This window comes from Chamaea fasciata, unplaced genomic scaffold, assembly GCF_029207755.1.
Source record: "Chamaea fasciata isolate MVZ Bird 193981 ecotype frontalis unplaced genomic scaffold, bChaFas1.0.hap1 SCAF_14, whole genome shotgun sequence".
NCBI lineage: Eukaryota > Metazoa > Chordata > Aves > Passeriformes > Sylviidae > Chamaea > Chamaea fasciata.
Genome location: NW_027094099.1, coordinates 18,789,363 through 18,814,884, shown reverse-complemented (window position 1 = coordinate 18,814,884; position 25,522 = coordinate 18,789,363). Strand labels below are relative to the sequence as shown.

Genomic DNA, 25,522 nt, shown 5'->3' with positions numbered 1-25,522 from the left:
ACTGGATCTGTTTGCTTCGAGAAGAATTGCAAAACCTCGAAACGAAACGTGCAAAGAGCAGCTCCGATCTGCGAACTTGGGAGCCGAAGAGGAGCCCTCTCACAAAAAGGCCAATTATTTGCTTACGAGGTTTTTGGCTCGGCTGTTTTTCCTGGCACTTACGCCACGGGAGTTATTTTGAAGGGCTGTTTGCTCCAGGAGGAGCCGAGCAAACAGTGATCCCATTTCCTTTCGGATCTAAACATCCGTTTGCCGTGCGAGCGGGAGGGAAACAAAAAAAACCCCAACCCAACCTCGAGTTGCCTCAGGAAGCACGAGGAAAAGGGGAGGTGGGTGCTGGTGGGGAGGGGAGCACAGCACCCACCCCGGCCACCCAAGGGTGCCATTCCATTCCACCCATTCCCCGCTGGTCTGGAATGAGAGGGAACGGTCATCCAAAGGGTCTGGGATGCTCTTCCTTGAAGCTGGAGCTTCCCACCTTCCTCAACACACCCGTGGGGTTGGATCCGATGATTTTCACGGGTCCCTTCCCACCCAAAGCAGCCTAGGGTTCCGCTCGTGCAGTGGGATGGAGCTCGTCCCCACGACGGGAGAAATTCCAGGCAATCCCACAGCCTGGTCCTGGGTGAAGCCAAGAAATAAAAGCTGCACGGGGGGCCCCTCGCAGCTCCCTGGAGGTGCAGCATGGCTGGAGCCTTGCGGAAGGAAATTGGGGAGCGGAAGGAAGGTGAGGGAAGAGCAAGGCAAAGGAGGACGTGGAGCTGCTGGAGCAATCCCGGAGGAGGCCACGGGGATGCTCCAAGGGAGCCCCTCTGCTCTGGAGCCAGGCTGGGAGAGCTGGGAATGTTCACCTGGAGAAGGGAAGGCTCCAAGGAGAGCTCAGAGCCCCTGGCAGGACCTAAAGGGGCTCCAGGAGAGCTGGAGAGGGACTGGGGACAAGAGGGACGGGACTCAGAGAACGGATTCCCACTTCCAGAGGGCAAGGATGGGTGGGACACCGGAGAAGGAATCCTCCCGGCTACGCTTTCCACCCTTCAGAGAGCAAAGGGCCGGCTCACACCAGCGTGTTCCTAAATTTCCTGGCTTTTGAGGATACAAGCCAGGTCATTAACATTATTTATAAGTTCCTGTGTATGAGTTTCCATTTGTTTGCCTGCTTAAAACCAGTTAGGTGGAAAAAAAAAAAAAAAAAGAAGAAGAAGAAAAAAAAAGGCAATTCCTGGAGGTCAGACAGTTAACAAACCCCTCGTGTCCACGGTCTGACGGACCCGAAGGATCAGCAGCTCCTTTAGAGGCATAACTGTTTCCTTAAATGCTTATTGTGTAAATATTTAAGCCACTTTATAAAACTTTTACAATGTACTTAGGAAGCATAAATCTCCCCCCGGCGCAGCTCGGGGAGCACAAGCAGGGACATTTCCAATGCTAATGCTGCGCCCAAGGGGCCCTGAGGTCACAATCGCAGGAAAATCCTTGCTGAGGCCGATCCCCTGGGCTCACCCCAAAAAGGGGAGCGTGGTTACGTGCACCGAGCCATTGCCACGGGGTAAAACAATCTGCCGTTGACGGGTCGGTGGGTGCTGGGGTGTGCAGGGGGCCCCGAGGTGGTTTTCTTTTTCCCCTCTTCAAAGAGCGGCTCTTACGCTCGAAAAATTATGTAATTCCAAAACAATCCGCTAACGCTCATCCGTTTTAAGAATGAAATGGCGTTTTTTTTTTGGTTTGGTTTTTGTTGGGTTTTTTTTTTTTTTCTTTTTTTCTTCAGTGCCTGTGGAAGGTTTGAAGTCGAGCCCAGGTCATCAGAGCCCACTCCTGCATCCCCCTTCATCAGTACAGACTGCAACCAAACCAGTGCCACCCACCCATCCCAGCCTCTCTGGTGATGCTTTTTGGGGGAGATCAACTTCCCAGAGGTGAATATTCCCTTGGGCTGGGAAAAAACCCCCCACGTGCCGACTGACACATCTGTATCCAGGCTGGTTTCCAGATCTATGGGATTTCCTTGGACACAGCACTCACCAGCTCCCATTCTTCAAATAAATGAGACCTTATTTGACATAGGAAATAACATGTTTAGGATTTTTTTCCCCCAAAACAGCCTCTCTACAGCAACTTAGGTGTGTTTGGGGCAACAACAACAAACAGAATCAGGGAACTGGAAGTTTACTCCCTTTGCAAAGCACAGCTTGCTCCTGTATATGATGAAGTACATAGAAAGTCTGGAAAAAACTTGGATGGGAGTTCAAACGCTGATGTTTTAAAGATGAAAGCGTGTTCTTCGATTAAATGCTCAAATAAAGTTTTCTGGTTCTAAATCATTTAAACATTTTCACATTCCTTACGTTTCTAGAAGCGCTTTTGGCTTTCATTTATTGTCATAACCCACTGCCCTCAGCAAGCCACCAGGGCCATTTGAGGCAACCTGTTTTCCAAAGGGAAAGTTCTTTCGGGATGGTAAAACATCAGGAAGAACTGGGCAGCCTGAGTCTTATTCTCCACCCCCTCTATTTATTCTCCAATCCCCATCATATTTTCCTCTTTTTTTTTTTTTTTAACAAATAAATCCTCCCATGCTGCACATGGGCACAGCCAGGTTCTGCTCCAAATACTGACCAGAAATTCAAAGTAACTCCACTGACTTCACCGTGGTTGCATTTAGACAGCTGAAAACCAACAGCAATTGGCCTGGGGGTTCAAATTGTCTTTTTTAGCAGCTCTTGGGCTGTTCCAGGGCGCTGCCAGTGATGAAGTCAGAATTGCTCACGGAGCATGGCTCCACCACCAGTGCCTCAAACAATCCCCCAAAAGAGGAAAACCTGAAGTCCTTGAGCTTTTTCAGGAGGTACAACTCATACGACCACCAAGCCCAACGCTCCAACCCAGCAACGCAAGGAAATCTCTGACCTGGCCTCTCCCAGCTCTGCCACAAAGCTTCGAGGAACTGCGGAGAGATCCAGGATAAATGGGGATAAACCTGCCACGAGTCAATTAAAAGTGAAATTCTGGTGAGGTTTTTACCGCAGGACAACGCAGCAGTAGCAGAGGAAGGAAAATCCGAATTCCTCCCAGGACAGAGCTCGACAAACAGAACGCGGTCTCCAAAGCCAGGAGATAACTGGGCTCAGTCACCCAGCCGACCCCCATGTCCTTTATTTCCCTGTAAATCCATCATTAAGGAATAAAGAACAACAGGCCAGGCTCACGGGGACGTGGAGGGATCCCTGATGGTTCCATCCCTGCTGCTCTCCACTGAACCTCTCCCCAGGAGCTCCCAGGGCTGTTTGCTTAACACGGCCCAGGATAAAACTCCCTATTTGTTTTGGCACCATTCACTCCCAAGGCCCTAAAAACCCAAATAAAAGTCCCGTTCCCCTCTGTGTGTATCTCCAGCTATTGACACTGCTCGGGACCAATTTGCAAATCCAAACAAACTTCGAGGTTGCGTAATGGGGCTGGAAAAACAATCAGGAAGGGGCTGGGGGTGTGCTCGCAGGTTCCTGCAGGGAGGGAGGGCTGGAAGGGGCAGCAGCACAGGCCAAGATTACAAAAAAAATCCGACTTTTATTCTGATAACAACAGGGGCTATTTTCTGCCCATGACATCACGCTCCCAACCCGGCCACGGAGCAGAGGAGATGGTGCTGGTGGAAGTCACGGAGGACTTTGTTGGTTGTGCCAGTGGCCAACATCCTACAGCTCCCTCTTTTAAAAACAGCCTTTTTTTTTCTTTTCAAGTGCCTCACAACCACCCAAATCCTCTCTGCTGGCTCAGCTGATCCGAGGATAAATCACAGCATCCCAAGTCTCATCCCACCTGCACTCCCCCATCAAGGAATGATGGGGACAGAACTTATCTGCCCTGCTTTGTAGAGAGAAGATGGATTGTGCCCTTCAAGTGGCTCTTTCTCCCTGTTGGCTGCAGCTAAGTATCTAAAAAAAAACCATCTCAGACGTGGACATCTGTATTAATCTGAGATTAAGTGCAAGAATTGCAACCCGAACACCATCAAAATGGTCCAAAACATTATTAGGTCTTTAATCACGTGCAAAAGCAACGTCTCACTAAGGGAATTCAAATCTTAAGGGTAATGTGTCATTGCCTGGATGACTCCGGATGGGAAACGCAGCTGGAAATGGATTGTGAGAATAAATACGTCGCTGTATTCTACCTGCACACACAGAATTGTTGTACAAGTGGTGGCACTAAGCTACACCCACGTAACTGAAGGATGTCAGGGGCTGGAGAAGCACAACGTGTGGTGTGCGGGGCAGGGTGAAGTTAAAACTCTTATTCATGAGCCCGTTCTTTCAGAACCAAGGGTTAAAACCAAGAGCTGCCACAAACTTCTCCTGCAGCTTGCGGGACCCCGTGATGGCCCAGCCCAGAGCCCCATCCCAGCCACCACAGCAGAAAAAGGGTCTCCTTCCAGAGCAACGGAGAAGGCAGAGCAACAACTCTATTTTAGCCCTGTTGCTACGAAATGTCTACAAAAATAAGTCCTGCTTGTGCCCTCCCTCAGGCACATCCCTGTCCTGCTCCTCCTCCAGCCCCAGCCAGAGCCCAGCCTTGGCCAAACTCACCTTGTTTCAGGTTTCCTGACAAACCCCCCAAAACATAAATACCTCCCTAATTCTGCTGGGGAAGCTCAGCCAAGTTTCTGGCTGGGCTGTGCTTGGGATTGAAACAAGGAGTGGGGGGAAAAAAACCCCACAGCAGGGTTTTGACCCAAAACCAAGACTCGCCCCCATCCCCAAACTTGGCAGTTCCCACCGATTTTTATTTTGACTTAAAACTCAGGGCTCCCAACACCCCTGCTTGGGGAAGTGGGATTTCCAGAGCCCTGCAGGACACCCAGCTCCCCGCCTGACACTGGATACCTCGATGGGAGTGTGCTGCAGCTCTCCAGTGCAATGATGAGGAAATCCCAGCTTTCAGTGCAGCACAAACCCCAAAACGCGGGCGGGCTGTTCCTAAGCCCTCCCTGCAAATCCCCATCCCTGCCCAGAGCCCAGCTCTTGGAGGCTTGCACACAAATATAGCTGCAGGCATCTTTCTGAGGGCTGAGTTTAAAAGCAGGATGTTTAGCCGAGCTGCTCTTCCCTCAAATAAACACCCACGACCTCACTCAAACAGAGAGAGGCACCGCTCTGGGAGCGCCTGAGTCGCTGCATTTCCAAAGAGCCGGCGCTGATTTCCCCCACCCCTGGCTGTGGGAGTGCCACCAGGCTGGGTGGCACCTGGGGAAGGCAACCACGGCTCTCCATGGGACACGCTGCAATTCCAGCACGTGTAGGGAAGTGTTTTCTCATCCCCCCCATCCTTTCTCACAGACCTGCTGGGTTGAGTCAGTCAGAAAAAAAACACCCTCGTTTCGGAAGCTCTGAAATGCTGAATTGGTGAGAATTTCTTTCTGCATCACAGCTCAGGGAATGAATCCAAGGGATGCAGGCTGATGCTCCCAGCCTGGGAGCGGATCTGCATTCGGCACTCACTGTTGCCTCTGCAGTTTGGAGACCGCCAAACCTGCAGCGTGCACAACCGCAGCGCCCGCAGCCTCACCCCCGTGCCACCACCGAGCCCAGGATAAAGACACAGCACTTTGGAAAAGCATTTCCGCTGCCCGCTCTTCATACACCCCACACGCCGCTTCAGCTTCTTCACGTGGCACAAGCATTAAGCACAGCATCAAAGGAGAAATAAGGAAGGAAAGCTGCAAGATGAGCCTGTGCTGTTCCCTCAGGTGGCTGCACTCACCCAGGCGCTGCAGAAATGCTCCTTCCCCCTGTTAACCCAACCTGTGCTCACCCTCGCCACCGTCCTGGGGCACTGAAGGCTGGCTGAGAGGAGTTTGGCACTTACTGCAGCTGCCACATCTGAGCTGTTAATGCCTGAAGCACGTTCAGTCACTTCCCTGCCTCGGCAGCATCCCCTGAATCCCTAAAACCTTCCCGAGTGTTTGAGCAGGCTGGAAAACGTGCCTCCAAATCCCAGTGGACGCTTCCTGCGCTCGACACACACCAAACACTCAGCCCCGGGGAGCTGCAGCGAGGCAGCCTGACCCACAGACGAGCTCCAGAAACAAATCAAACCAGGTTTGAACAACCTCTGATGCAAGCAAGGCTGTGCTGTGATGGCTGGAGGTGCTGGGCCGTGGCACATCCCAAATCCGGGCGCTCCCTGTGCTCCGCCCCACGGGCACACCAGTGATGCTCCAAGGTGGGATGGCTCCAAAACCAGCCCCGAACACCCTCCAGAGAGGACAAAAGCAGGAGGAAAAGCGTTCTGGAGGCTGGGGGAGAGGCAGGCAGGCGGCCACAACCTGCACGGTGCCAACTTCACCCCGGGCCGGCCCCGCTGCGAGGGGAAACGGCTTTGGGAAGGCAGCTGGTTCTCATTGAGAGCCTCTGCAGCCTTGCATGGGGGGAGAGAGCCCGCAGGGAAGGGCAGAGGGAGGAGGAGGAGGGGCCAGAGGATCGGGATTAAAATAATATTGTGTCGAAATCTCAAGGAGAGGGAGAAAAGGGGGAAGAGGAGAGAAAGGAGAGCGCTCTCGACCCAGCCCGAGGCTGATCTGGGATGATCCGCTGCCTCCCAGCAATGCGCCGGGTGCAGGGTGGTTTGTCCTCACTTAAACCTGGATTGATCCTGTTGCACACACCCAGGCAGGGCAGCTCCTTCCCTCAGGCACATCAGGCAGCCCGACACACAGCGGGAACGTGGACGATGAGCCGGCTGCTCCCAAAAACCTCCCCCAGCTTTGTCCGGGCACAGAGAGCTCCTCTCTGGGCAGCCCGAGGCTCTGGAGGTGACAGCCCTTCAGCCCTTCCATCAGCAGCTTTTATTTTATGGGGTTTTTTTCCCTCCATTTCTGTGTTTTAAAGCGATCAGCTCCGAAGTGCAGCCCGCTGGGATGTGCGTGGGTACACCAGGCTGGAGGGGAAAGGGCTCCAGCCCCACTCCGACAAAACCTGTCTGGTGACACGCCTGACCTAAACACGCAAAAGTCCAGGATGTGAGACGGGTTCTCCCATTTTCCCTTCTGAGATTCAATTTCTTTGGGAAAAAAAAAAAACCATAGATGTCAAGCCAAGAATCAGGAAACTTCACAAGTTTACCTTTTACTCTTTACCATTTTTGAATACTAGCTATGCTCCAACTCACATCTCCTGTGTTTAGCTTCTCACTGTCAAGACCTCAGCTGGATTTTCTGGGACCAGCTCTCCCCAATTCTCCAAAACACACACGAGGTTTCCTCTCACCCCCGGGGAAGGGGCACGGAGAGAACCATTCCTGGGGCTGACACACGTGGAGCTCCAGCACCCGTTTCCTACAGGAACAAGCCCTGGGCGTCCAGTTTCCTTGAAGGCTTTGAAAAGCCACGCTCAGCTTTTCCTTCCTGCAGGTTTAACACGAGCTGACACTTCCCAGCGAGGCAGCAGAGCTCGGGGGACTGCGGAGCTCAGCACATAAAACACCCAGAGCTGCAGCCTTTGAAGCAGAGCCCTTCAAAGACAGGCACATACCGAATCTACTGAGGTTTTCTACACAAACAAATTCAGCATGGCAAGAGCAAAACTAATTTGCAAAGATCTTTTAATGTCGGGAGTCTCAAATGACCGACCCTTTCAGGCACAGCTGAATTCAATCCGGCTCTGAAGGCCTGCGCTGGTGATTCAACATGGAAAAGACATGGATATTTCAAAATATGTGGCTGTAATTACTGGGGACTAAAGAATGACTCCAATTTTCTTGTTCCAGTGATGAAGAAGCTGCCCAGTGTGCTCCTAGTGCGTAACCTGTGAAGTGTGAGTGACTTTTTATTTAAAAAAAACCCCCATAATTCTGCTGACATTTCCCTTATAGTCAAATAACTCAGCAATGGGGGAAGAGCAGCTCCCTGTACTCACACAGGATCTTTACCTCGCTTTGTACTCTCCCAGGAATTCCCTTGTTCTGCTGGGGGTGGAAGTCTCCTCAGGCACACACATCCCTTTGTGCAGGTGCTGGAACAGGCCCAGCGTGAATGGAAGGGGCAGATGAATTCTCTAAGATCAGCAAGCTCCAACCATTCCACTTGTCCCCAAGTGCCACATCCACGTGGCTTTTAAATCCCTCCAGGAATGGTGACTCCACAACCGCCCTGGGCAGCTGTGCCTGGCCTGGACACCCCTCCTGGGAAAAAAATTTCCCCAAATATCCATCCTAAACCTCTGCTGGCACAACACCCAACAGCATCCAACTCTCCCTTGCAACATCCCTGAACTGGCACGGCGGCAGTGACCCAGCTCCTCCCCTGGCATCAGATCCAGGAACAAATCCAACGTGCCACGGATTCAACTCCCATCCCGTGTCCTCACCTGCACCCCACAGGGACCCACCTGGGATGGAGCAGAGAGCCCTCCAGGCAGGGCTTGCCAACTCCAGAGCTGCCACCCAGCTCAGGCCCCAGCCATCAAACGAGCTCCACAATGGTGTTATTTGTTTTTTTGGAGTCACAAATGATTTCCAGCAGCAGGAGGGCGAGGGATGCGGCGCTGGACCCGGCACCCGGCCAGTCTCATAAATGGTTGGCAGCCAGCAGAGCAGCAAACCCATTTCTATTGAAATGAGCTTGTTGCTACTAATTTTTACTGGCTTCCTGGTCGATTCATAAAGTTTTGTTGGGTTTGGGTTTTTTTTGTTTGTTTTTTTTGCAGATCTCAGAAAGCAACTCCACGACACTTGAGGAAAGCTGAGCCCTGGCCTTGCTGCTCTGCACCCAGCCCAGGCACCCACGGCCTCTCTGGAAATGGAGTTGTGTTTTCAGGGCTTCATAAAACCTCAGCAGAAAGAGTTCTCCAGAGCAGGCCAAGATCAAAACCTGCTGGATTCACTTTTCCTGTGCTCAGACCCGTGGCAGAACAGCTCGAGCCCCCAGTGGCAGCTGCAGACGTACAATTTATAGGGAGGGATTGGGTCTGAGACATTAAACTGCCCATTTTCACATCTGCTCCTTCTCTCCACAGCTGGATACCCCGAGCTGCTCCACCAGACAAACCCAACTAGATCTAATCTTGGAGCCTGAGCTTTTTATAAGCACCAGTGACTGTTTGCTGCGAGACTTGGCAAAGCTTTGCTCGCGACGAGGGGACAGATCACAGAATCACGGAATGGTTTGGGGTGGAAGAGACCTTTAAAAGGATCCTGTTCCACTCCCTTCCATGGGCAGGGACACCTCCCACCACACCAGGTTGCTCAGAGCTCCATCCAACCTGGCTTTGGACACTTCCAGGGTGAGACCTCCTCTTGGGTTATGTCACGATTTCTGTGGATTTTAAGAAGAATGCTGAAAAAAAACCCCCCTATAGTTCATTTTTACCTACAGCTCACTGTAAGAGTCAAAGAAAAACAAATAAACGGGGGAAAAAACCAGGGCACAATGACTGTGCTTGCCACAGAGCTGAGGGGAAGATGCACCAAAGGAACAACATTTATTCAGGAATAAGGGGAAGCAGGAGCATGGGAGTTCCCAGGCACCAGAGCCCGTGTTTGCCTTCCGTGTGCAGGACAGGGATGCTCCCAGACCCCACAGCCTCCCGCAGGGGGGGATGAATCAAGTGCCTCATTCTTCCCCGTGGACAAACTTGGCTTTTCCCGGCGAGGGATCGCACAAACGGGGCCTTGTGTGAGCACCAGGCTCAGCAACAGGAACACGAACAGGCTCTGGAGCAGCCAGGAGGGGAAAAGAAAGGGAGGGAAGGGAAGAAAAGGGATGTGCTCTGCACAAGCACGTCCATCCCTGCAGGAGGTTCTGCAGGCAGGTGGGATAAATCTAAACACAGCTCAGCCTTATCAGAGAAACAGAATGGGCTGGGCAGGCCTGAGAGCTCATCTCATCCCTCCTTCCATGAGACCAGGCTGCTCCAAGCCAACACTTCCAGGGATGGGGCAGCCACAATTTCTCTGGGCAGCCTGAGGGCCTTACCCACCACCCAGGGCTGCAGGTACCATTTCTCCCTGATCGAACAGACAACAGGACTTTGCATCACTGTGTGTGAAAGCACAAAGCAGCTGGCACTTTTCTTTTTTTTTTTTTTTTTAAGAGTCTTTAACATTCTTTGGCTTCTCTCATGGAAAAAATCTTAGCAAATGAGACCTTAATAAATGGAAAGAGCTGAAAAAACAGCCTTTCTGCTGGCGGGTTCTGCTCCTGCTCATGGAACACACAGATAAAACCAACACAGTCGTGTCTCCCGCCCTTCCGTGGAGCCGCTGTGAGAAATCCTGCCTGAGTATCCCTGGCACCAAGAGATGCCCCTGCAGCAGCTCGGACACTCCAGCTCCTCCAGCCTGGAGGAACGGGCAGCCTGATCCCTCTCAGCTGCTACAAGCACTTGGGAGGAGGAAAGATCTCCAAAGCCATAAAGCAAACACAGGCACAGGAAGGGGAGGGCAGCACAAGCACAGGCAGGGACGTGGCCAAGCTGCAGAGGGTCCAGCTGAGCATCAGCGCCCAGCTGGGACAGCAAATGTGACACCAGGGCACTCCCGCGGATTGCCAGTGGGAAGGGAGGGATGGCTTTGGTCCAGCACTGGCTCTGGGAACTGCACTTGGAGTAGGTGGGGGATGCTGCAGGACAGGAGCACGTGGGCTCCCTGAACCCTCAGCAAAGACCTCCTGCACCCCCATCCCCCAGGAACACAGAACCGCTGTGAAGGGCGAAACAAACTCCCCACACATCCCTCTCTCTTGCGCTGTTGGGAATTCGACTTTTTTGGCAGGTTTCATACACGGGCTTTTATAGCCCGAAAGGCGAAACGCCGAGGGCAGGGAGCAGCATCCCAGCCTGTGCCTGCTGCCTGCCAGGGACTGCATCCCTGTGGAGAGGCAGGTTGTGTTTTGTGAGGATTTTCAGGTCTGGGCATCAGAGGCAACTCTTTTTCCCTTAAAGAACAAAACCAGGAAAATATGAAAAGAAAAAAAAATTGGGGGAAACCTGGGGTGCAGGGCTGATTGAGGAGATGCTGGGGCAAGAGAAGAGCTTTGGGTTTAATTCTGTTTATATCCTCTGATGCTGGTGGTTTTTCCCCCATGTATTTTCCCCAATCCAAAGCCTGGGATGAGGAACTATCTGGGAAAGGGGTGGTGGGACAGCAGCACAGTCCAGCACTTCAATGCCAGAGCTGTTTGAACCCTGCTCCAGCCCCAGGAGCTGCAAAGGCCATTACCAGTCGGCATCAGCAGTCCTGCAAGAGGTCAGCCAAGACAGGCATTTCCACGTGAAATGTTTTTGTTCTTACAGAAAAAAACCCCAAAAAACACACCCAAAGAGGAATCAACAGTCCTCAGCACTCCGAGCCCAGACCCCAGTGCTGGAGGAGTCTTTTCCTGAATCTCTGCTCTCCCAGCACTCTGCCCCTGGGCTGATGCTTTTTTTTCCAGCTAAACATCCATTTTCTGGGGCTGTAAGAAAGCAGGAGAAGGATTTTTGACAAGAGCTGTGGCTGCCCCTGGATCCCTGGAAGTGTCCCAGGCCAGGCTGGACCAGAAGCATCCTGGGATGGTGGAAGGTGTCCCTGTCCACGGCAGTGATGACTTTAAAGCTCCCTCCCAACCCAAACCAGGGTTTGATGAACCAAGCAAGTGAAAGGCACAGAGCTGAGCTGGGACAGGCATCACACCCAAACCCAAATCCTCAGGAGCACGGTGGGACCTCAGGGAGGCACTGTCCTCCTCCTCCATCACCACCCAGCACCCGGAGCACAGGGCAGGGATCACAGCCCCACTCCGGGCTCTGGGGAAGCACAAAGAGCTGAGTCTCCTTTGCCAGGAAACCGAACCTGTGGTTCCAGGGGCTGGGGACACTTCAAAGCCCTCAGCAGCACTGGAGGGATGGACTTTTCAGCTGTGGAGCGGAGCAGCAAAATCCACACAAACAAGCAGTGTTCCAGAAAACCAGGTTTAACCATCAGCAGCTCCCAACGACGGGAGGGGGGGATGTTTTTCCTGAGGTTTTTTTTTCCTCCTCCTCCTTCCAGTTTCCTTTTTTTTTTTTTTTAAAATTTCTTACTAAAAGCCATCTAGAGCTCCCACACCACACAGCCCTTTTGGGTCTGAGCATCCTCCAGAGGTAAAATGCTGAGTTAGGTCTTGGAGGCTGGGGAAGGAGGTGCCTGCCTTTGATGAACAGCAAATCTCCAGACTTCAATCGCTCCGGTGAGCGCCACACATTTAATAAGTTATTTCCGTGGAAAACCTTGGTAACTCAGTTATGAATCAAGCCCATAAACACCTCTCACTCATCAAAGTGCCACAAAAAAAGAAAAAAAAAAATTCAAAAAGAAAAAAATCTATTACTGGGACTGTGAACACAAGCCTCTCTCTACAGGTCCCCCTATAAGAAGCCAAAATTCCTCCTTCAAAACATTCGCCCGTTTTCAAAGGTCATAAATACACTGTGTCCAGTATTCAGCAAATCCCTTTAAAAAGCAAAACACAGGCAGCACGGGGGAAAAAAGGAAAAGTTCAAACAAAGCCGGATCCATGGGATCCGCGCTGGTTAAAGGACACAACCAGAGCTACATCAAAGGAACTTTTACTACCTAGAAAGTTGTATCCAACCCCTAATACGGTGCAAGAATGTAACGTTTAGGCTGCAAAGATTAAGATAATTTACTTTTAAGTAACTTGCTTACTTCCTGATGGTTTTTTTTTTAAAGAGTGATGCCTAGGTGCTTAGAGAAGCGAGGGATGCGATTCTCCTGTGATTCCAGGCCAAACACCATAACTACTCAATGAACCACAGACAAAAACATATTTTATCTGCGTGTTGTACTTTCTCCAAGAACTTCTAGGTTGAAAACATCCAGGCTAGCTGTGAAAATCCATCCCAGTTCCAGGTAACAGAGGGAGAGAAAGCAACTCCCTCCTTCTCTGCTGGGATATACTGAGAACTTCAGTGTCCGGCCTCCAAGGGAACCCTGCTCCCCAGCGTTCTGGGGATAAATATAAATATAATATAAATAAAATATCAGTACTGCCCGTGGAGCCTTCACTTCAGGGCATCATCCTGCCCGGCTCCCTCACGGAAAATTCTGCTTTGGAGTTTGGGAGCTGTGTGCACATACAATTCAGAGGCACCTCAGCAAAGCAGCTTTAATCTCTGCATCAAGCACGGACCCCAATATTGGTCAGACCAACCTTCTCCCACCCCAGGCAGACGATCCTGAGGCTCTGGCAGCCAGTTTGGATTTTTTCCTTCCTCCTTCTGAACAAGGGCCGACTCCAGCTGCCCAGATTTTTTTTTAGGGACAGCTCTGATTGTCCTCATTTCTTAAGTGTGCCCTGTCGGATGGTTACAGCGGCTAAGGGACGTTCCCCACCTCCCAGTCCAGGAGACACCTGCCCTCCTGTCAGACTGTTTTTGGAGGCTGCGCAGGATGCAAAACCTCAGAGGAACCTTGATGTCCCTCCTCAGCACAAACCACCTCCAGCGAATTCCTCAGCCTCCGTGAAATTAATTTTAAATTAATTTCCCATCCCCACACATCACTGTCCTCCTGGCTGAGCTCTGCACCAATCCCAAGACCAAAATTCCTGCACTACAAGCCCATAACCCAGGGAATATTTTATACCTACAGCTGTGGAAGCCTCCTCAGGTCCAGCTCAGGGCTCCAGCTCTTGGTTTGGTGGCCCAACAGGAGTTATCCCACATGGTTTTAATGGGAAAAAAACAACCCCGTGGAGGTAATAACTCCCTCCAGCCTTGCTCTAGGGTGCTTCTCTTCCATTGGCAAGTCATCAAACTTTAAATTTCTTGTTTTTCTCAAATTGCTGCTTGCTCAATGCTGTGAACAACTCCTTCATCTGCTCATGATCTTCCCAGGTGGGATACTCTCTGCTGGGTCACTCTGCTCATGGATGAAGCGCTGCTGTGAACAGGGTTTGGACACAACGAGGAGCCCACCTGGCTACGGAATCAATGACCCCTTCCCCCTTCTGCTCCAAAGGGATGGCTGGACTCCAGGAGCTGCCACCTGAGCCCCCCCCATTTGTGTGAGCACAAACGGGGTGTGGAAAAACCCCACCGCCCTCCCCAAATCCACTGCCTCCAGCGGGTTTATCAGCGCCCCAGAAAGAAATCTTTACACGAAACAAAGGAGCGCACCTGCACCTCTGTGAAAGGGACAGCGCTGAAAAGCCAGGGATGGGCTCCCACCTTTCCCCTTCAGGGATCAATCCATGCTTCACCCTGCAGCTGGAGAAGCTGCAAACCCCCAGGGAGGGCAGGCTGTTGCTCCGAAGCTCTCCCACGAGGATTCCCAACATCCACGGCCATCCACAGCCACGTGGGAAAAGCCTCCGCAGGCAGCAAAGGATTCCTCTCTGCGGCACACTGGAAAATAGACGCGCTTTATTTCCCGTTGGCAAACTGAAACTATGGAGGAGAACTGTTTAATATAAAAACATCTGACAAAAGCACCTCCAGGATGTATTTTTTTGCATCAAAGGAGTAGCTCTTGGCAACGGGCTCGGTCCTCCGACCAGGAGAGAGGTTTTAGCCAAACCCTGATTGTTCTAGACTGCACAGGGGGAAGACAAGCCAGCAAACCTACAGTTAAATATGAAGGAAAAAAAAAAGAAAAAGAAACCAAAAGCAATGCTGGCCCAAACAAACATCTGTCTGTGATTAAACTGGATGCACAGATATGTTGTGTCTTTTAAAAAAAAAAGGATTTGTTTCTGCAGGAGAGGGGGAGGAAGGGATGAAAAGGCCCCAGAGCTGGCACTGAGACACAGCCAAGCCAGAGCCTATCCTCAAAACCCAACACTTCCCCCAAGAAGAAACTGCTGCCCTATTAATGAGGAAAAATACTCTTTTTTTTTTTTTTTTTTCTATTAACAGGTAATTCCAGAATCTCTCCCCCAGCCCGGAAAGGGCAATGTTTGCCCAGTTGCCACACACATCCGCCTGACAGATTTAATGGGCTTTTTTTTTTTTTTCTTTTTTTTCCTACTCCTAACACACACAGGATCTTCATAAATTTCCTTGTTAGCATAAATCCTGCAGCCTGTTATTTCTGGGGGGGGGCGGGGAGAGGAAGGGAGACGTTCACTTTCTCCACTCAGTGGGTTTTTAAATATGCTTCCTTAAGTTCATCCTAAATATTGCTGGAAGCAGGAAAAAAAACCCCGCTGGCTCTCGCCTGGAGCCGTGGCATTGCCTCAGCAGGGCTGAGTCACCAGCTGGGATGGATGCTCCTGCCTTCTTTTCCTTCCTTTGGTGGCACAGGGACCCTGCTCCCCAAATCCAATGCTCCCAGCCCTGTAAAAACTTCCCCATCTTCTCAGGCCTTACAAAAAAAAAAAAGAATTAAAAAAATCAGAAATAATTTAAATAAGCTCCAGCCCATTCAGTTTCTGCCTCTTCTCTCCGTTAATTTTTCTCTCCGGCTTTCCTCCAGCAGCATCAGTCACCAAGCAGAGCTCATCTCCACATGGAGCCCAGCACCTTTTGGACATCAGCAGAGCTGCTGGGAATAAACTCATCCCTGTGCTTCCACTCCCAGGTGGAAAACACCTTCCTGCTGCTTTGGAGCACGGGCAGGAATTCATCCCTCCTCCAACAAATCACCAATTCAACGTTTCTTCTCGAGGATGCACATTTTCAGCTACACACCCAGGGCTCACCAGAGCTGAAACTCTCGGAGAGTTTTAGCACATGGGAAGTGATTTTGAAATTTGAAAAAAAAAAAACCAAAACCCAAAACAACTATTTTTGGAAAAAAACAAAACAAAACAAAACAAACTAGCATCTTCCCTGGGGATGGTCAAGTCAACGCAGAGACCTCCAGGTGCAAGGCCACCTTTTGCTCCCCTACCTGTCCTCCCCTCCGGACCTCCAGAATTTAAAGCCACCACCACAAGAACTTTGCTCGGCGCTCGTCATGGGGCTTTTCCGACAGGAACGGGGCTGTTCCATGGGTTTTAGGAAAAGGGCTGGTGAGGCAGAGCCCTGTGGGGTTCAGAGGAAGGCAGGCAATCCCAAAGCCCACGGCAGCTGCTCCAGCACGTCCCCACCACCCCGGCCCAGCCCTCCACACGCCTGGCAAGTCTAACGGGTACAGCAGCTTCTTGGCATGTGCTGGAGGAGCCAAGTCTGAGGGGAAGGGAAAAAAAAAAAAATTACTACAAATGTTCCACCAATTATGAGTCACGAGGCTGAGCTTTTGTTCCTGCCTCGCTGGATTTTGCCCTTTCCCTGGTATTTCCCCAGCTCCGGCCGGGAGCCGCGGTGACGCCGGGACTGGCCAAGGCTCCGCCGGCTCCCTGGGGACACACCGGCCTCAGCCCAGGCCAGGGAACCACCTGGGTTTAAAACAGAACTCCCCAAACAGCAGGTTTTCCTCAGCTCTGCTCCCCCAGGCAGAAAGGAATCTAAGGAGGAAAAAGATGGAGCCCCTCTTGGTGCTCCCACCAGCCCGAATGCGGCAGTGCTTTGAGCTCAGGAGGAGGAAACTTCGGGGTCAGACGTCTCCAAGTGCCTTTTCCCACCAACCCGGATCCTGCCAGGCCATTGCAGCTCTCTGGGAAAACAGGAGCATCCCCACTCCGAGGGAAAAGCTGCGGCTGGACGCTGATCCTTGGACAAAGAGCTTTGTTCCGAGACACGAATGCTCTGAGCAGCAGATGAAGAGGGCTCTGGGGTACCATCCACGGATCCAGGTCATACCCACAGCTTGTGCTTCCAGTTAGCACTGACTGTTCCTCTGAACTTTCCAGCCAGCCTGCTACTTCACTGAGGACCTCCCCTCTTTTCAAGGGCAGTATTACAGCCATGAAAGGCTCCACTTCAAAAAGAGAATTTGATTTTTTTTTTTAAACTTACACACATGACAGAGATCATCTTTTGCCTTCACGCTAAAACCTCCTGTCTAGAAGTTCACCAAGTAAAGGAGCAACAGGAGGAGAAGAACGGTTCTCTTTGTTACACAAAATTGAATCTTGTGGTTTTAGTAGGAAAAGCTTTTTCGATGATCAAAGCTGGACCAATAGATAGCAGCGGCTTAGTGCTAGACCCAAAACGTACTTATTTCAGAAGATGAGTTAAATGCACACTGAGCTCCCTCGGTACACAAGAGGAGGCAGGGAGCACCGTGTGCTCTGTGTATCCCTCCCACAGACCCACACTTTCAAGCAGAGCTATGAAATGAGTTGAAATGGAGAACAAGCAAACTGAAAATGTGGCAGGTAGACCCGGAGCCTAAGTGGGTTTTTCCCTTGTACTTCGCCCGTGATGACATGTACGGGTTAACTTCAGCAGGGCTCTTATCCTCTTTCAGCAATCGTGAGCACTGGGGAAAAATAAATCACCCAGCCCCAGACTCTTATTAAAAGTTACACCACTGGAAACGGCACAGGGGGAGAGGAGGGATCCGGTTTCAGCACAATCTCGGTCACATGTTATCATTATATTGTTCAAGGAAAAGTTAAAATCTCTCTTTCTCTTCCAGCAAACCCACCAGATGTCCCGTAAAGGCTGAGCCATGAGAGAAGCTAAACCATGACATCCTCGGGAACCCCCACTTTTCCAACCTGGCTGCTGGTAATTAATGCCAATTATCAAGTTACAACAAAAGCCACGGGCACGGGGAGCTTTAGGGACGTGCATGAAGCCCTAGGAATGTTTGTCAGGAATTGCAAACACACAGTTATTAGAGCACAAGGCTGAATGATCCCAGTCCTGCTATCAATTGTTCCCCTGCTCTGGACACTTGGCAGCACAACCAAAACCCCTGGGCTGGCACCGGCCACCTCTGGGACACCTGAAAGGACAGGGAGAAGGGAAAACCCGCCGAGGGAAATGTGTCACCATACAGAGCCTGTGCTGTTTGAACAACCTTTGGGGTTGGGATCAGCCTGAACATCCCGAGGAATGCCCAAGTCTCACCGAACTGGCCACGAACTCTTGCAAGGGAAGAAAACGAAGAGCAACGCCCCAACCAAGGGACCAGGACCCCAAAGGTCCCCTCCACCACCTCCCCTGACTCACAGCATCCCCCCAGGCGAGCAGCAGATTCCATCCCCGTGCTCAGCAACCCAGCAGGAGGAGACACGTGGGGCTCCACCACAACCCACTTGTGCCTGCCCTCATCCCAGCTCTCACACCGTGAACCAGGCAAAGAAATTAAACGTGGTCCTATAGCCAGCCCCCAGCCCGGGATGAGACTCCAAGGAGCAAGGGGTGGAACGATCACATCCCAGGCAGAGCCCAGTGCCAGGGAAAGCCCCAACCCTACCTGCTGTCAGGTAAAACCACCCCAGGCCTCGCAGAGCCCCATTAAGTGAATGAAAGGTTGCAGGGCGGGGCAGAGCACAAACCAGGACCTAATTAAGCCGAGCTTTGTTCGGGATCTTCAATGGCTCATGAAAGCAGGGATTGCAGCCCGGGGCTCAGCAGGTAACACCAGCCCGACGGACCCGGCAGGAACCAGCACAAAGCAGCAGCAGCAGCACTGGAACAGCCTCACTGGCCCTGCCATGGCAATGGGGAGAGCCCACAGCCCGGGATGGGTCCGGGTGCCCTCCACACGTGGTCCTGTGGCCAAACCTCCCTGGCTCACCCCACAAACAGCATCCCATCACAACACGCAGAGCACGGGCTCCTTTGAAAAGAAAAAACCCAACTCAAAGAGCCGCTCTTTTCGTCCTCCATACCCAGAACACAAAGCAAGAGCAGCAGCAGGACCCCACGCATCCCCTCCCGCCCCACACCACCAGCTGCCGACCTGAGAAATCTCCGGGCGTCACGTTGGGAGAGTTTGTAGCCTCTGTTTCAGTGTAAGACAACGTGGAATCTGATAGATCTGGGGAGAAAAACAAAAAAAAGGAAAAAAGAAAAGCGTTTTTTAGTCCTGCTGCGTTTGCCAGCGCTACGTGAGCACCCGTGGCTGCTCGGCTTCCCAGCACCTCCCCGAGAGAAACTCTCCACAGAGCCAGAAAGCAGCGATTAACTTTGTAGCTCTGCGCTGCGCAAATGCAAAGTTTGAATTGCCTCGACCACAAAAATAACTCCAGTTAAGTTGATCAAACAAGTAGGAACTTGGTGCTTACTGGATAAAGTTACATTAAGCCTCTAAACAAGTCAGAGTTACTATACTTAATTATCACCATTAAAATTCTTGAAGCTGTTTATTCTTGCTTCCTTCCTTCCTCTTTGCTGAAGCGAAGGAAACTTTGTTTTAACAAGTTAAGAGTCTTTGTTATTCTCTCTTGCTTACACCCCTCTAATTAAGTGCTCAACTGTTTGCTCACAGATTAACCATTATTTTTCCAATCAAACAAGCCAGTGAAGCAAATTTCAACCCCTGGCTGTTTTTTTTAATAAAGTCACGTGTCGCTCGCTATCACCTCTCCCTGCAGCACAAGCAGTTTCTAAAGGGAATTAACTTGGAAGGGGGAGTGCAGGGAGGGACAACTCTTTTTTTTTTTTTTTTACCTCCATACCTAACAAAAAGAAAAATAAAAAAAAAGTCACCACCAGCCAACTTGGCCTTGAAGGCCACTCTGGTGGCAGACACAGGGTGCACCCAGGGCTGAGCAGGGCAGGGACTCGCTCACCTTTGGCAGGGGCAGCTCCTGCCCTCCCCCGGGGCTGGGTGGGACAGGCACTGCTGTCCCCTCCTGTCCCTGCCAAACCCCATTTGTCTCCTCCCTGTCCCTGCCCCATGGGAGCAAAAGCAGCTCCCCATGGTCATTAACCCCAGGAAACCACTGACCACGGGATAAAGGGAGAAAGCTCCCAGCTGCACTGATGCCAGCAAGATATCCAAGAGGGATGCGGGATTCTTCCCTTCCCTCCCCATGCCTTTGCTTCCCATTTAATTGAGCAAGAAGCAGAGAAAGGATGGTGAGGATGCAGCGATGCCAACTTAAAACATCTCCAGGCCATGGTGCAGCACACAGGAGCAGCATCCAAGGCTGCCAGGCTCTCCAGCACCCTGCACTCCACACCCCCCAAAGCTGCTTCCACCAACTTTTGTTGGGAAAACCTTTTAGAATTCCCCAGGAAAAGTGACGCCCCGTTCAGAAACGACAAAGCGCCCGAGTTTCAAAGGCTTTCCACCTCTTAGTAAGGAGCAGAGGAAAGGTAATAGCTGGTTCTTGCAGGAGAACCAGCCAGGCCTTTATGGAAATGGCACCCAGGAGCTCCCACTCCCGCAGATTACACACACACAGACAAAACATGACGTCTGGCAACCTTTCATTACGCCCTCATTAAAAATAGAGCTTCGTATTATTTTGGAAAATATGCATGTGTCTACACAGTAATTTGGTAGGATAAACTGGCATCCATTTACTTCTTTCAAACCCGTCAGCTGATGCTTGCTCAGAAATAATGAGCAGCCATAAAACCCCGACTTGTTGGCTTTTGCCTGACGTGCCAGGCAGGGCTGTCTCAGAACCAGCACCAGGGCTGCACCATGAAAGAGTTTCCCCGGAGATCAAAAGAGACAAAACACGTACCCAGTGGCTTTTGCTCATCATTAGGAGACAGCCGAGAGTAGGGAGGTGGTGGAGACTCTGGAAAGACAAAACTTCAGGTTAGAGCTGTGTTCGGATTATCAACAAACCTTCTCGCTTTCTCCTTTGGGGTAGGAACTCTTCCAAGGTTAGAAACACCCAGTGGAAAACAAGACACTTGGAAGCAACTGGAGACCAAGGTTTTCCTAATTTGCTACTGAAAACGCTGCACCCCTCTGCTCCGTATCTGCGCCTGGACACCCACAGACTGAGTCACACAAAACATCAAATTGCTCCCCGAGAACCACATTTCCATCATCTGCCTTGGGAGACAACCTTCCAACACCCAGGGCTTAGCAAGTGCTCCCCAAACACTCCACCAGCACTGAAAAGAGGAATTTGGGTGATGGAAAGACTCCCCTTGGCACACAGGGCTGGCACCAGAGCCAGGCTGGCTTCAGCCACACCGAGCCATCCCAGTAACTTTGGTCCATCCCAAAAGGCCTCAGCACAGAAGCAGCTCAGAGGCCACCGTGATCCCCCTCACCCTGAATCCACCCCACAAAGCTCCTGAGCTCGGCTTTAAGCAGCAGGGCTGAGCAGTCATGTGCTCCAAGTCCAGCAGGTCCTCAGAGGTGCTCTGCTGAATCAGGTCATTCAACCAGCTCTCGCTGCTCTTGGAAGGGCCAAGAGCATGGGGAAGGCCAAAGAAGGTCCTTCATCAACTCCAGCCCTGACCGGAGGGGTTTCTTTTCCCCTTCCGTAATGCGACAGTGGTGTTTCTTGAATTGTAACCTGCCAAAACTGAGTGTGCTGGGCTGTCTCAGTGAGGAGACTTCAGTGAGGAATTGTACAGTGAAGTCCAGCAGTGGCACCACACTGACCCCGGGGTAGGGAAACACTGGGAGTGCTCCTCAGCTCCCTCCTGGACCTGAGAGCGCTCAGCCAGCAACTGCAGCTCAGCCTGGCTGAGTTCATCCAAAAGAACCTCAGCATCCCTCGTGTGAAGGCTCTGGGGCCATCCATTGCTTCTCAGAAAAGCTTCCCCATACCCCAGGCTGCTTATAAATCCCAAAATAAAAAAAAATAAAATAAAATAAAGGTGCTGATGTCCCCATGTGGATGTAACAGCCAGACCTGGCTGTGCTGGTCCCATGCCAGACCTGCTGCCACCAGGACTCGTCCATAGCACCCCAGAAGTTTCACACCCCACAGTAAATTGGGTGGGAAACGCCAACGGGACCATCCCTGTAGGGAGCCACTTGTGGAAAAAGGGCATCAAGGCCTTCTCTTGGCTCCTGTTACCAGCGCCCAGCCGGCGCGGGTGGGGTCCCTGGCACAGCCACCCATTATCAAAGTGATAAGGAGCCACTTGATAACAGCTCTGCTTTCTACTACTCCCAGCACAGGGCTGGCAGCCGCTCACCGCTGGGAAAAGCACCAGGGCTGCAGGAAAGAGACTGGGAAACTTCTGCCGTTTCTAAAATAAATGCCCCGTTCCTGAAAGCGCAGCTCAACTCCAACTGGAATAAAAAAGCTGCCTCCAGCCTCTAGCGACCTTCGGGAGAAGCACGCCCAGAAGAGAGAAGTTTCTTTGAAAGAAGTGATGCAAAGGGAGGCAGGAGCCCAGATTGCAAAAGAAATAACAAAATCAAAGTTCTTGCCAAAAAAAGAGGGGCAGTCAGCATAGAATCATAGGACGGTTTGGGTTGGAAGGGACCTTAAAAATCATCTCGTTTCAGCCCCTGCCATGGGCAGGGACAGCTTCCATTGTCCCAGGCTGCTCCAAGCCCCAGTGTCCAACCTGGCCTTGGACATTCCAGGGATCCAGGGGCAGCCACAGCTTCTCTGGGCACCCTGTGCCAGGGCCTGCCCACCCTCACAGGGAAGAACTTCTTCCCAATATTCCATCTAACCCTGCCCTCTGGCAGTGGGAATCCAGCTGTCCAGCCTCATTACAGTTTTTGTACAGCCAGCTAAATATCATTTCGATTTCTGCGCCTCAGACTCCAACATGTCTCTGCTCCATGTAATTACTCCCTGCTGACATGGACACACTATCGAGTATTGCTGAAAGAAACGACAACAACAAAAAAAAACCCTTAAGAAGAAGACCAAACACACGCCTTTGAAAACGCTCACTTGTGCTCACGGTTAAAAAAAAAAAAAAAAAGAAAAAAAAAAAAAAAAAGAAAAAAAAAAGAGAAAACCCGAGAAAAGCAGGAGCCCCGGCTGTCCCCGCGGGTGCGGGGATCCCCGCGGCGGGGACATCCCCGCAGCCCCCCCCGGAGCGCCTGCGGCTTTAAGCCGGCGGCGGTGACCGCCCGGCTCCGATACGAGCGAGCCAGGCTGGCGCCAGCGGGATGGAGCCGCCGATTATCGCCCCTCCGGCTCCCGGAGAGCGGGGAAACTCCGCGGGAACTGCAAAAAAAAAAAAAAAACACCAAAAAACCAAAAACCCAACAATAAAGAGAAAGGGCTTTTTACGCACAACTGGAACCGCGGGTTCCAAGAGAGGGGGGATGCCCGGAGGGGACCCCGGAGCAGGCGCGTCCCCCCGGGCATCCCCGCAACACCGCCCCGCGAGGGTTCGGATAAACGCAGGAAAGGCTCAGAAACTCCGAACCCCCAAATCGGTGCGTGTATGATGCGGGGGGGACCCAACCCGCCGCCGCTCACCTGGCCCACAGAGGCGGCTGAAGTGGTAGGGGTTGCAGCAGACCGTGGGTCCGTCGGCGACGCCGAAGCTCTGGCACTCGCAGAGAGGCTTCAGCTCGGCGGGGTGCTGCAGGTCGGGCCAGCGGAACAGCTTGCCCAGGAGGAGGTGCGGGGGTGCCGCCAGGCCCCCCAGGCGCACCTCGGTGCGGGCCACCAGGACGCAGCCGCCGGGCATCCCCCCGCGGGACTCCACCGCCTCCAGCAGGCTGTCCAGCGAGCGCTCCTTCAGCCGCTTCAGCAGCGAGTAGGTGACGGCCTTCAGCTCCTGCTCCAGCAGCAGCAGCCGCGCCCGCGCCTCCCGGCCCCGCCGCTCCGGGGAGCCGCCGTCGGCCGCGCCGTCGGGGCCGGGGGCGGCGGCGGGGGGAGGCTGGGGGCCGCCCGGCTCCCGCTCCGAGAAGAGGCAGCAGGTCACGGTCCGGCCGTCGCTCTCCGGCGCGGAGCCGGGGGCTCGGAGCCGGGCCCCGCGCCGCTCCGCCATGGGGTCCCCGCGCGGCGCCGCCTCGCCCGCCGCCCCGCGCCGCTCCTCCGCCTCCCGCAACAGCAGGCTGCGCGCTACCGCGCGGAGCTCCACCGAGGGGCTTTTCTCCGCGATCTTGCAGCTGCCGGTGGCTCCGAGGTCGTGGCCGCTCCTGGCGCTCCCATCTCCGCCGTCCCTGTCCGGAATGACGCGGCTCCTCCAAAGTCGCCGCACCAGCCCTGAGCGTTTGGACCTGAACATACGACCCGCGGGCGGCCGGGGGTCGCGTCGCTCTCCGCCGCCCCCCGCCCTCCTCCGCGGGGCTCCTCGCTCCGCCGCCGGCTCTATCTCATCGCAGCCCCGGAGCAGCCCGGACTCCCCGCGGCGCTGCTGCCCAGCGGATCTCCGACGGCCCGCGGCGGGGCCGCACCATGGGGGGGGCGGCGGGGCGGCGCGGGCATAGACGGCGCCGCGGGGGCCGCTCCCGTGGCGGCGCTGGGGCTCGGGCGCGCCGCGCCGTGCCCTACATCGGCTGCCAACGCGGGGCCGGGCGGGGAGCGGCGGGGGCGAGGGCCGGAGAGAGCCCGGGGCAGCGCTCGGCTGCGCCCCGCGGCCGCTCCACCATACAAGGTGGGGAGGAGCGGAGAAGCGCGTCCGGCGCGGGGGTGCCGCCCGGCGGGGAACCGGCGCCGGGGGCCCGCTCGGAGGCGTCGGATCCCTTCAGCCAAAAATAGTATTAAAAAAAAAAAAAAAAATTGAAAAAAAAAAATCAAAGGAGAAAAAAAAAAATTAAATCAGAAAGGCGAAGAAGAAGAAGAAGCAGCAGCAGCAGCAGAGCCCGCAGCGCAGGCCGGTTGTCAGCGCGTCCCTTGTCCGCATCGCAGGGCGCGGCCCCGGTCCGGCGGGTCCGTGCGCGGCTCCCGGGGCCGCCGCCGCCGCCCGCTCGCGCCCGCCCGCCCCTCGCCGGCTTTTGTGTGGCCGGGGCGCGCGCGCGGGGCCCCTCGCGAGCGGCGCCGCCATTGGCTGCCGCCCATCATGTGCCAGTCTAGACACTCCGGCGGCTCCGCGCGGCACCGGCCCTTGCGCAAACACCGGCTCGGGTTTCCGACCGCTTAAAGCGCCCCGCGCCCCGCGCCCGCCGCCCGCCCGCCGCCGGCCCCGCACGGCCCCGCGCTGCCGGCGGGCGGGATGGCGGGGGGGATGGCCCCGCGGGGAGCGGCGGAGCGGGCCGGGGGGGGTGGGCGAGCGGGGCGCGGTGAAAGTAGGTCACGGCAGCGCGGGGGTTAACGCGCCCCCCCGCGGGCCGCGCGCCGGACACGCCCCCGCGATGTATCAACTTGTCCGCCGTGGCAAAAGTTCAGGCCCGGCGCGCTCCCATTGGTCCGCGGCCGCGTGACGCGCGGCGCCGCCGCCTCCCATTGGCCGGCGCGCGGCGCGGGCCCCGCCCCGCTCCCACCGCGGCGTGGCCGTGAATGAACGGCGGCCCCGGCACCGCGCGGTCCCTGCGCCCGCCGCCGGCACCGCGGGAACGGGGGGAACGGGGAGATGGAGACCGGCCCGAGGCCACCGGCAGCGCCGCCGGGAGCCTCGTGTCCCGCCCCACGGGGCCGCAGCGACAGAGTGCCCGTGGGGAGCGGCTCCCCTGGATGGGACCCATCCCAAATAACCCTTCCCCGAAAATGGAATAAATAAATGAATTCCTATAAAATAGCCATTCCCACCCGCCGGGACAGGAGAGGCGAATCCGGGGGCTGGGAGCAGGACGGCTTTGCCCATCCTCGCTCCATCCCCAGGGATGCTGGAAGTTTCCCCCACCCCCGGGATGGGTCGGTGGGAACCTGCTG

At 53.8% G+C, this 25,522-nt stretch overlaps 1 protein-coding gene across 1 annotated transcript in view; it reads right to left on the bottom strand.

Annotated features, from left to right (window-relative positions):
- SMAD6 (SMAD family member 6) overlaps positions 1–24,621 on the bottom strand; it is a 38,619-nt gene extending 13,998 nt beyond the window's left edge. The window contains exons 1-3 of the mRNA XM_066196215.1: positions 23,183–24,621; positions 20,507–20,563; positions 18,769–18,846 (exon numbers count right to left, since the gene is read on the bottom strand). Coding sequence (XP_066052312.1) covers positions 18,769–18,846; positions 20,507–20,563; positions 23,183–23,939 — 892 coding nt within the window. The 5' untranslated portion in view covers positions 23,940–24,621. The remainder of the gene's footprint in view (positions 1–18,768; positions 18,847–20,506; positions 20,564–23,182) is intronic.
- Between the last annotated feature and the right edge of the window lie 901 nt (positions 24,622–25,522).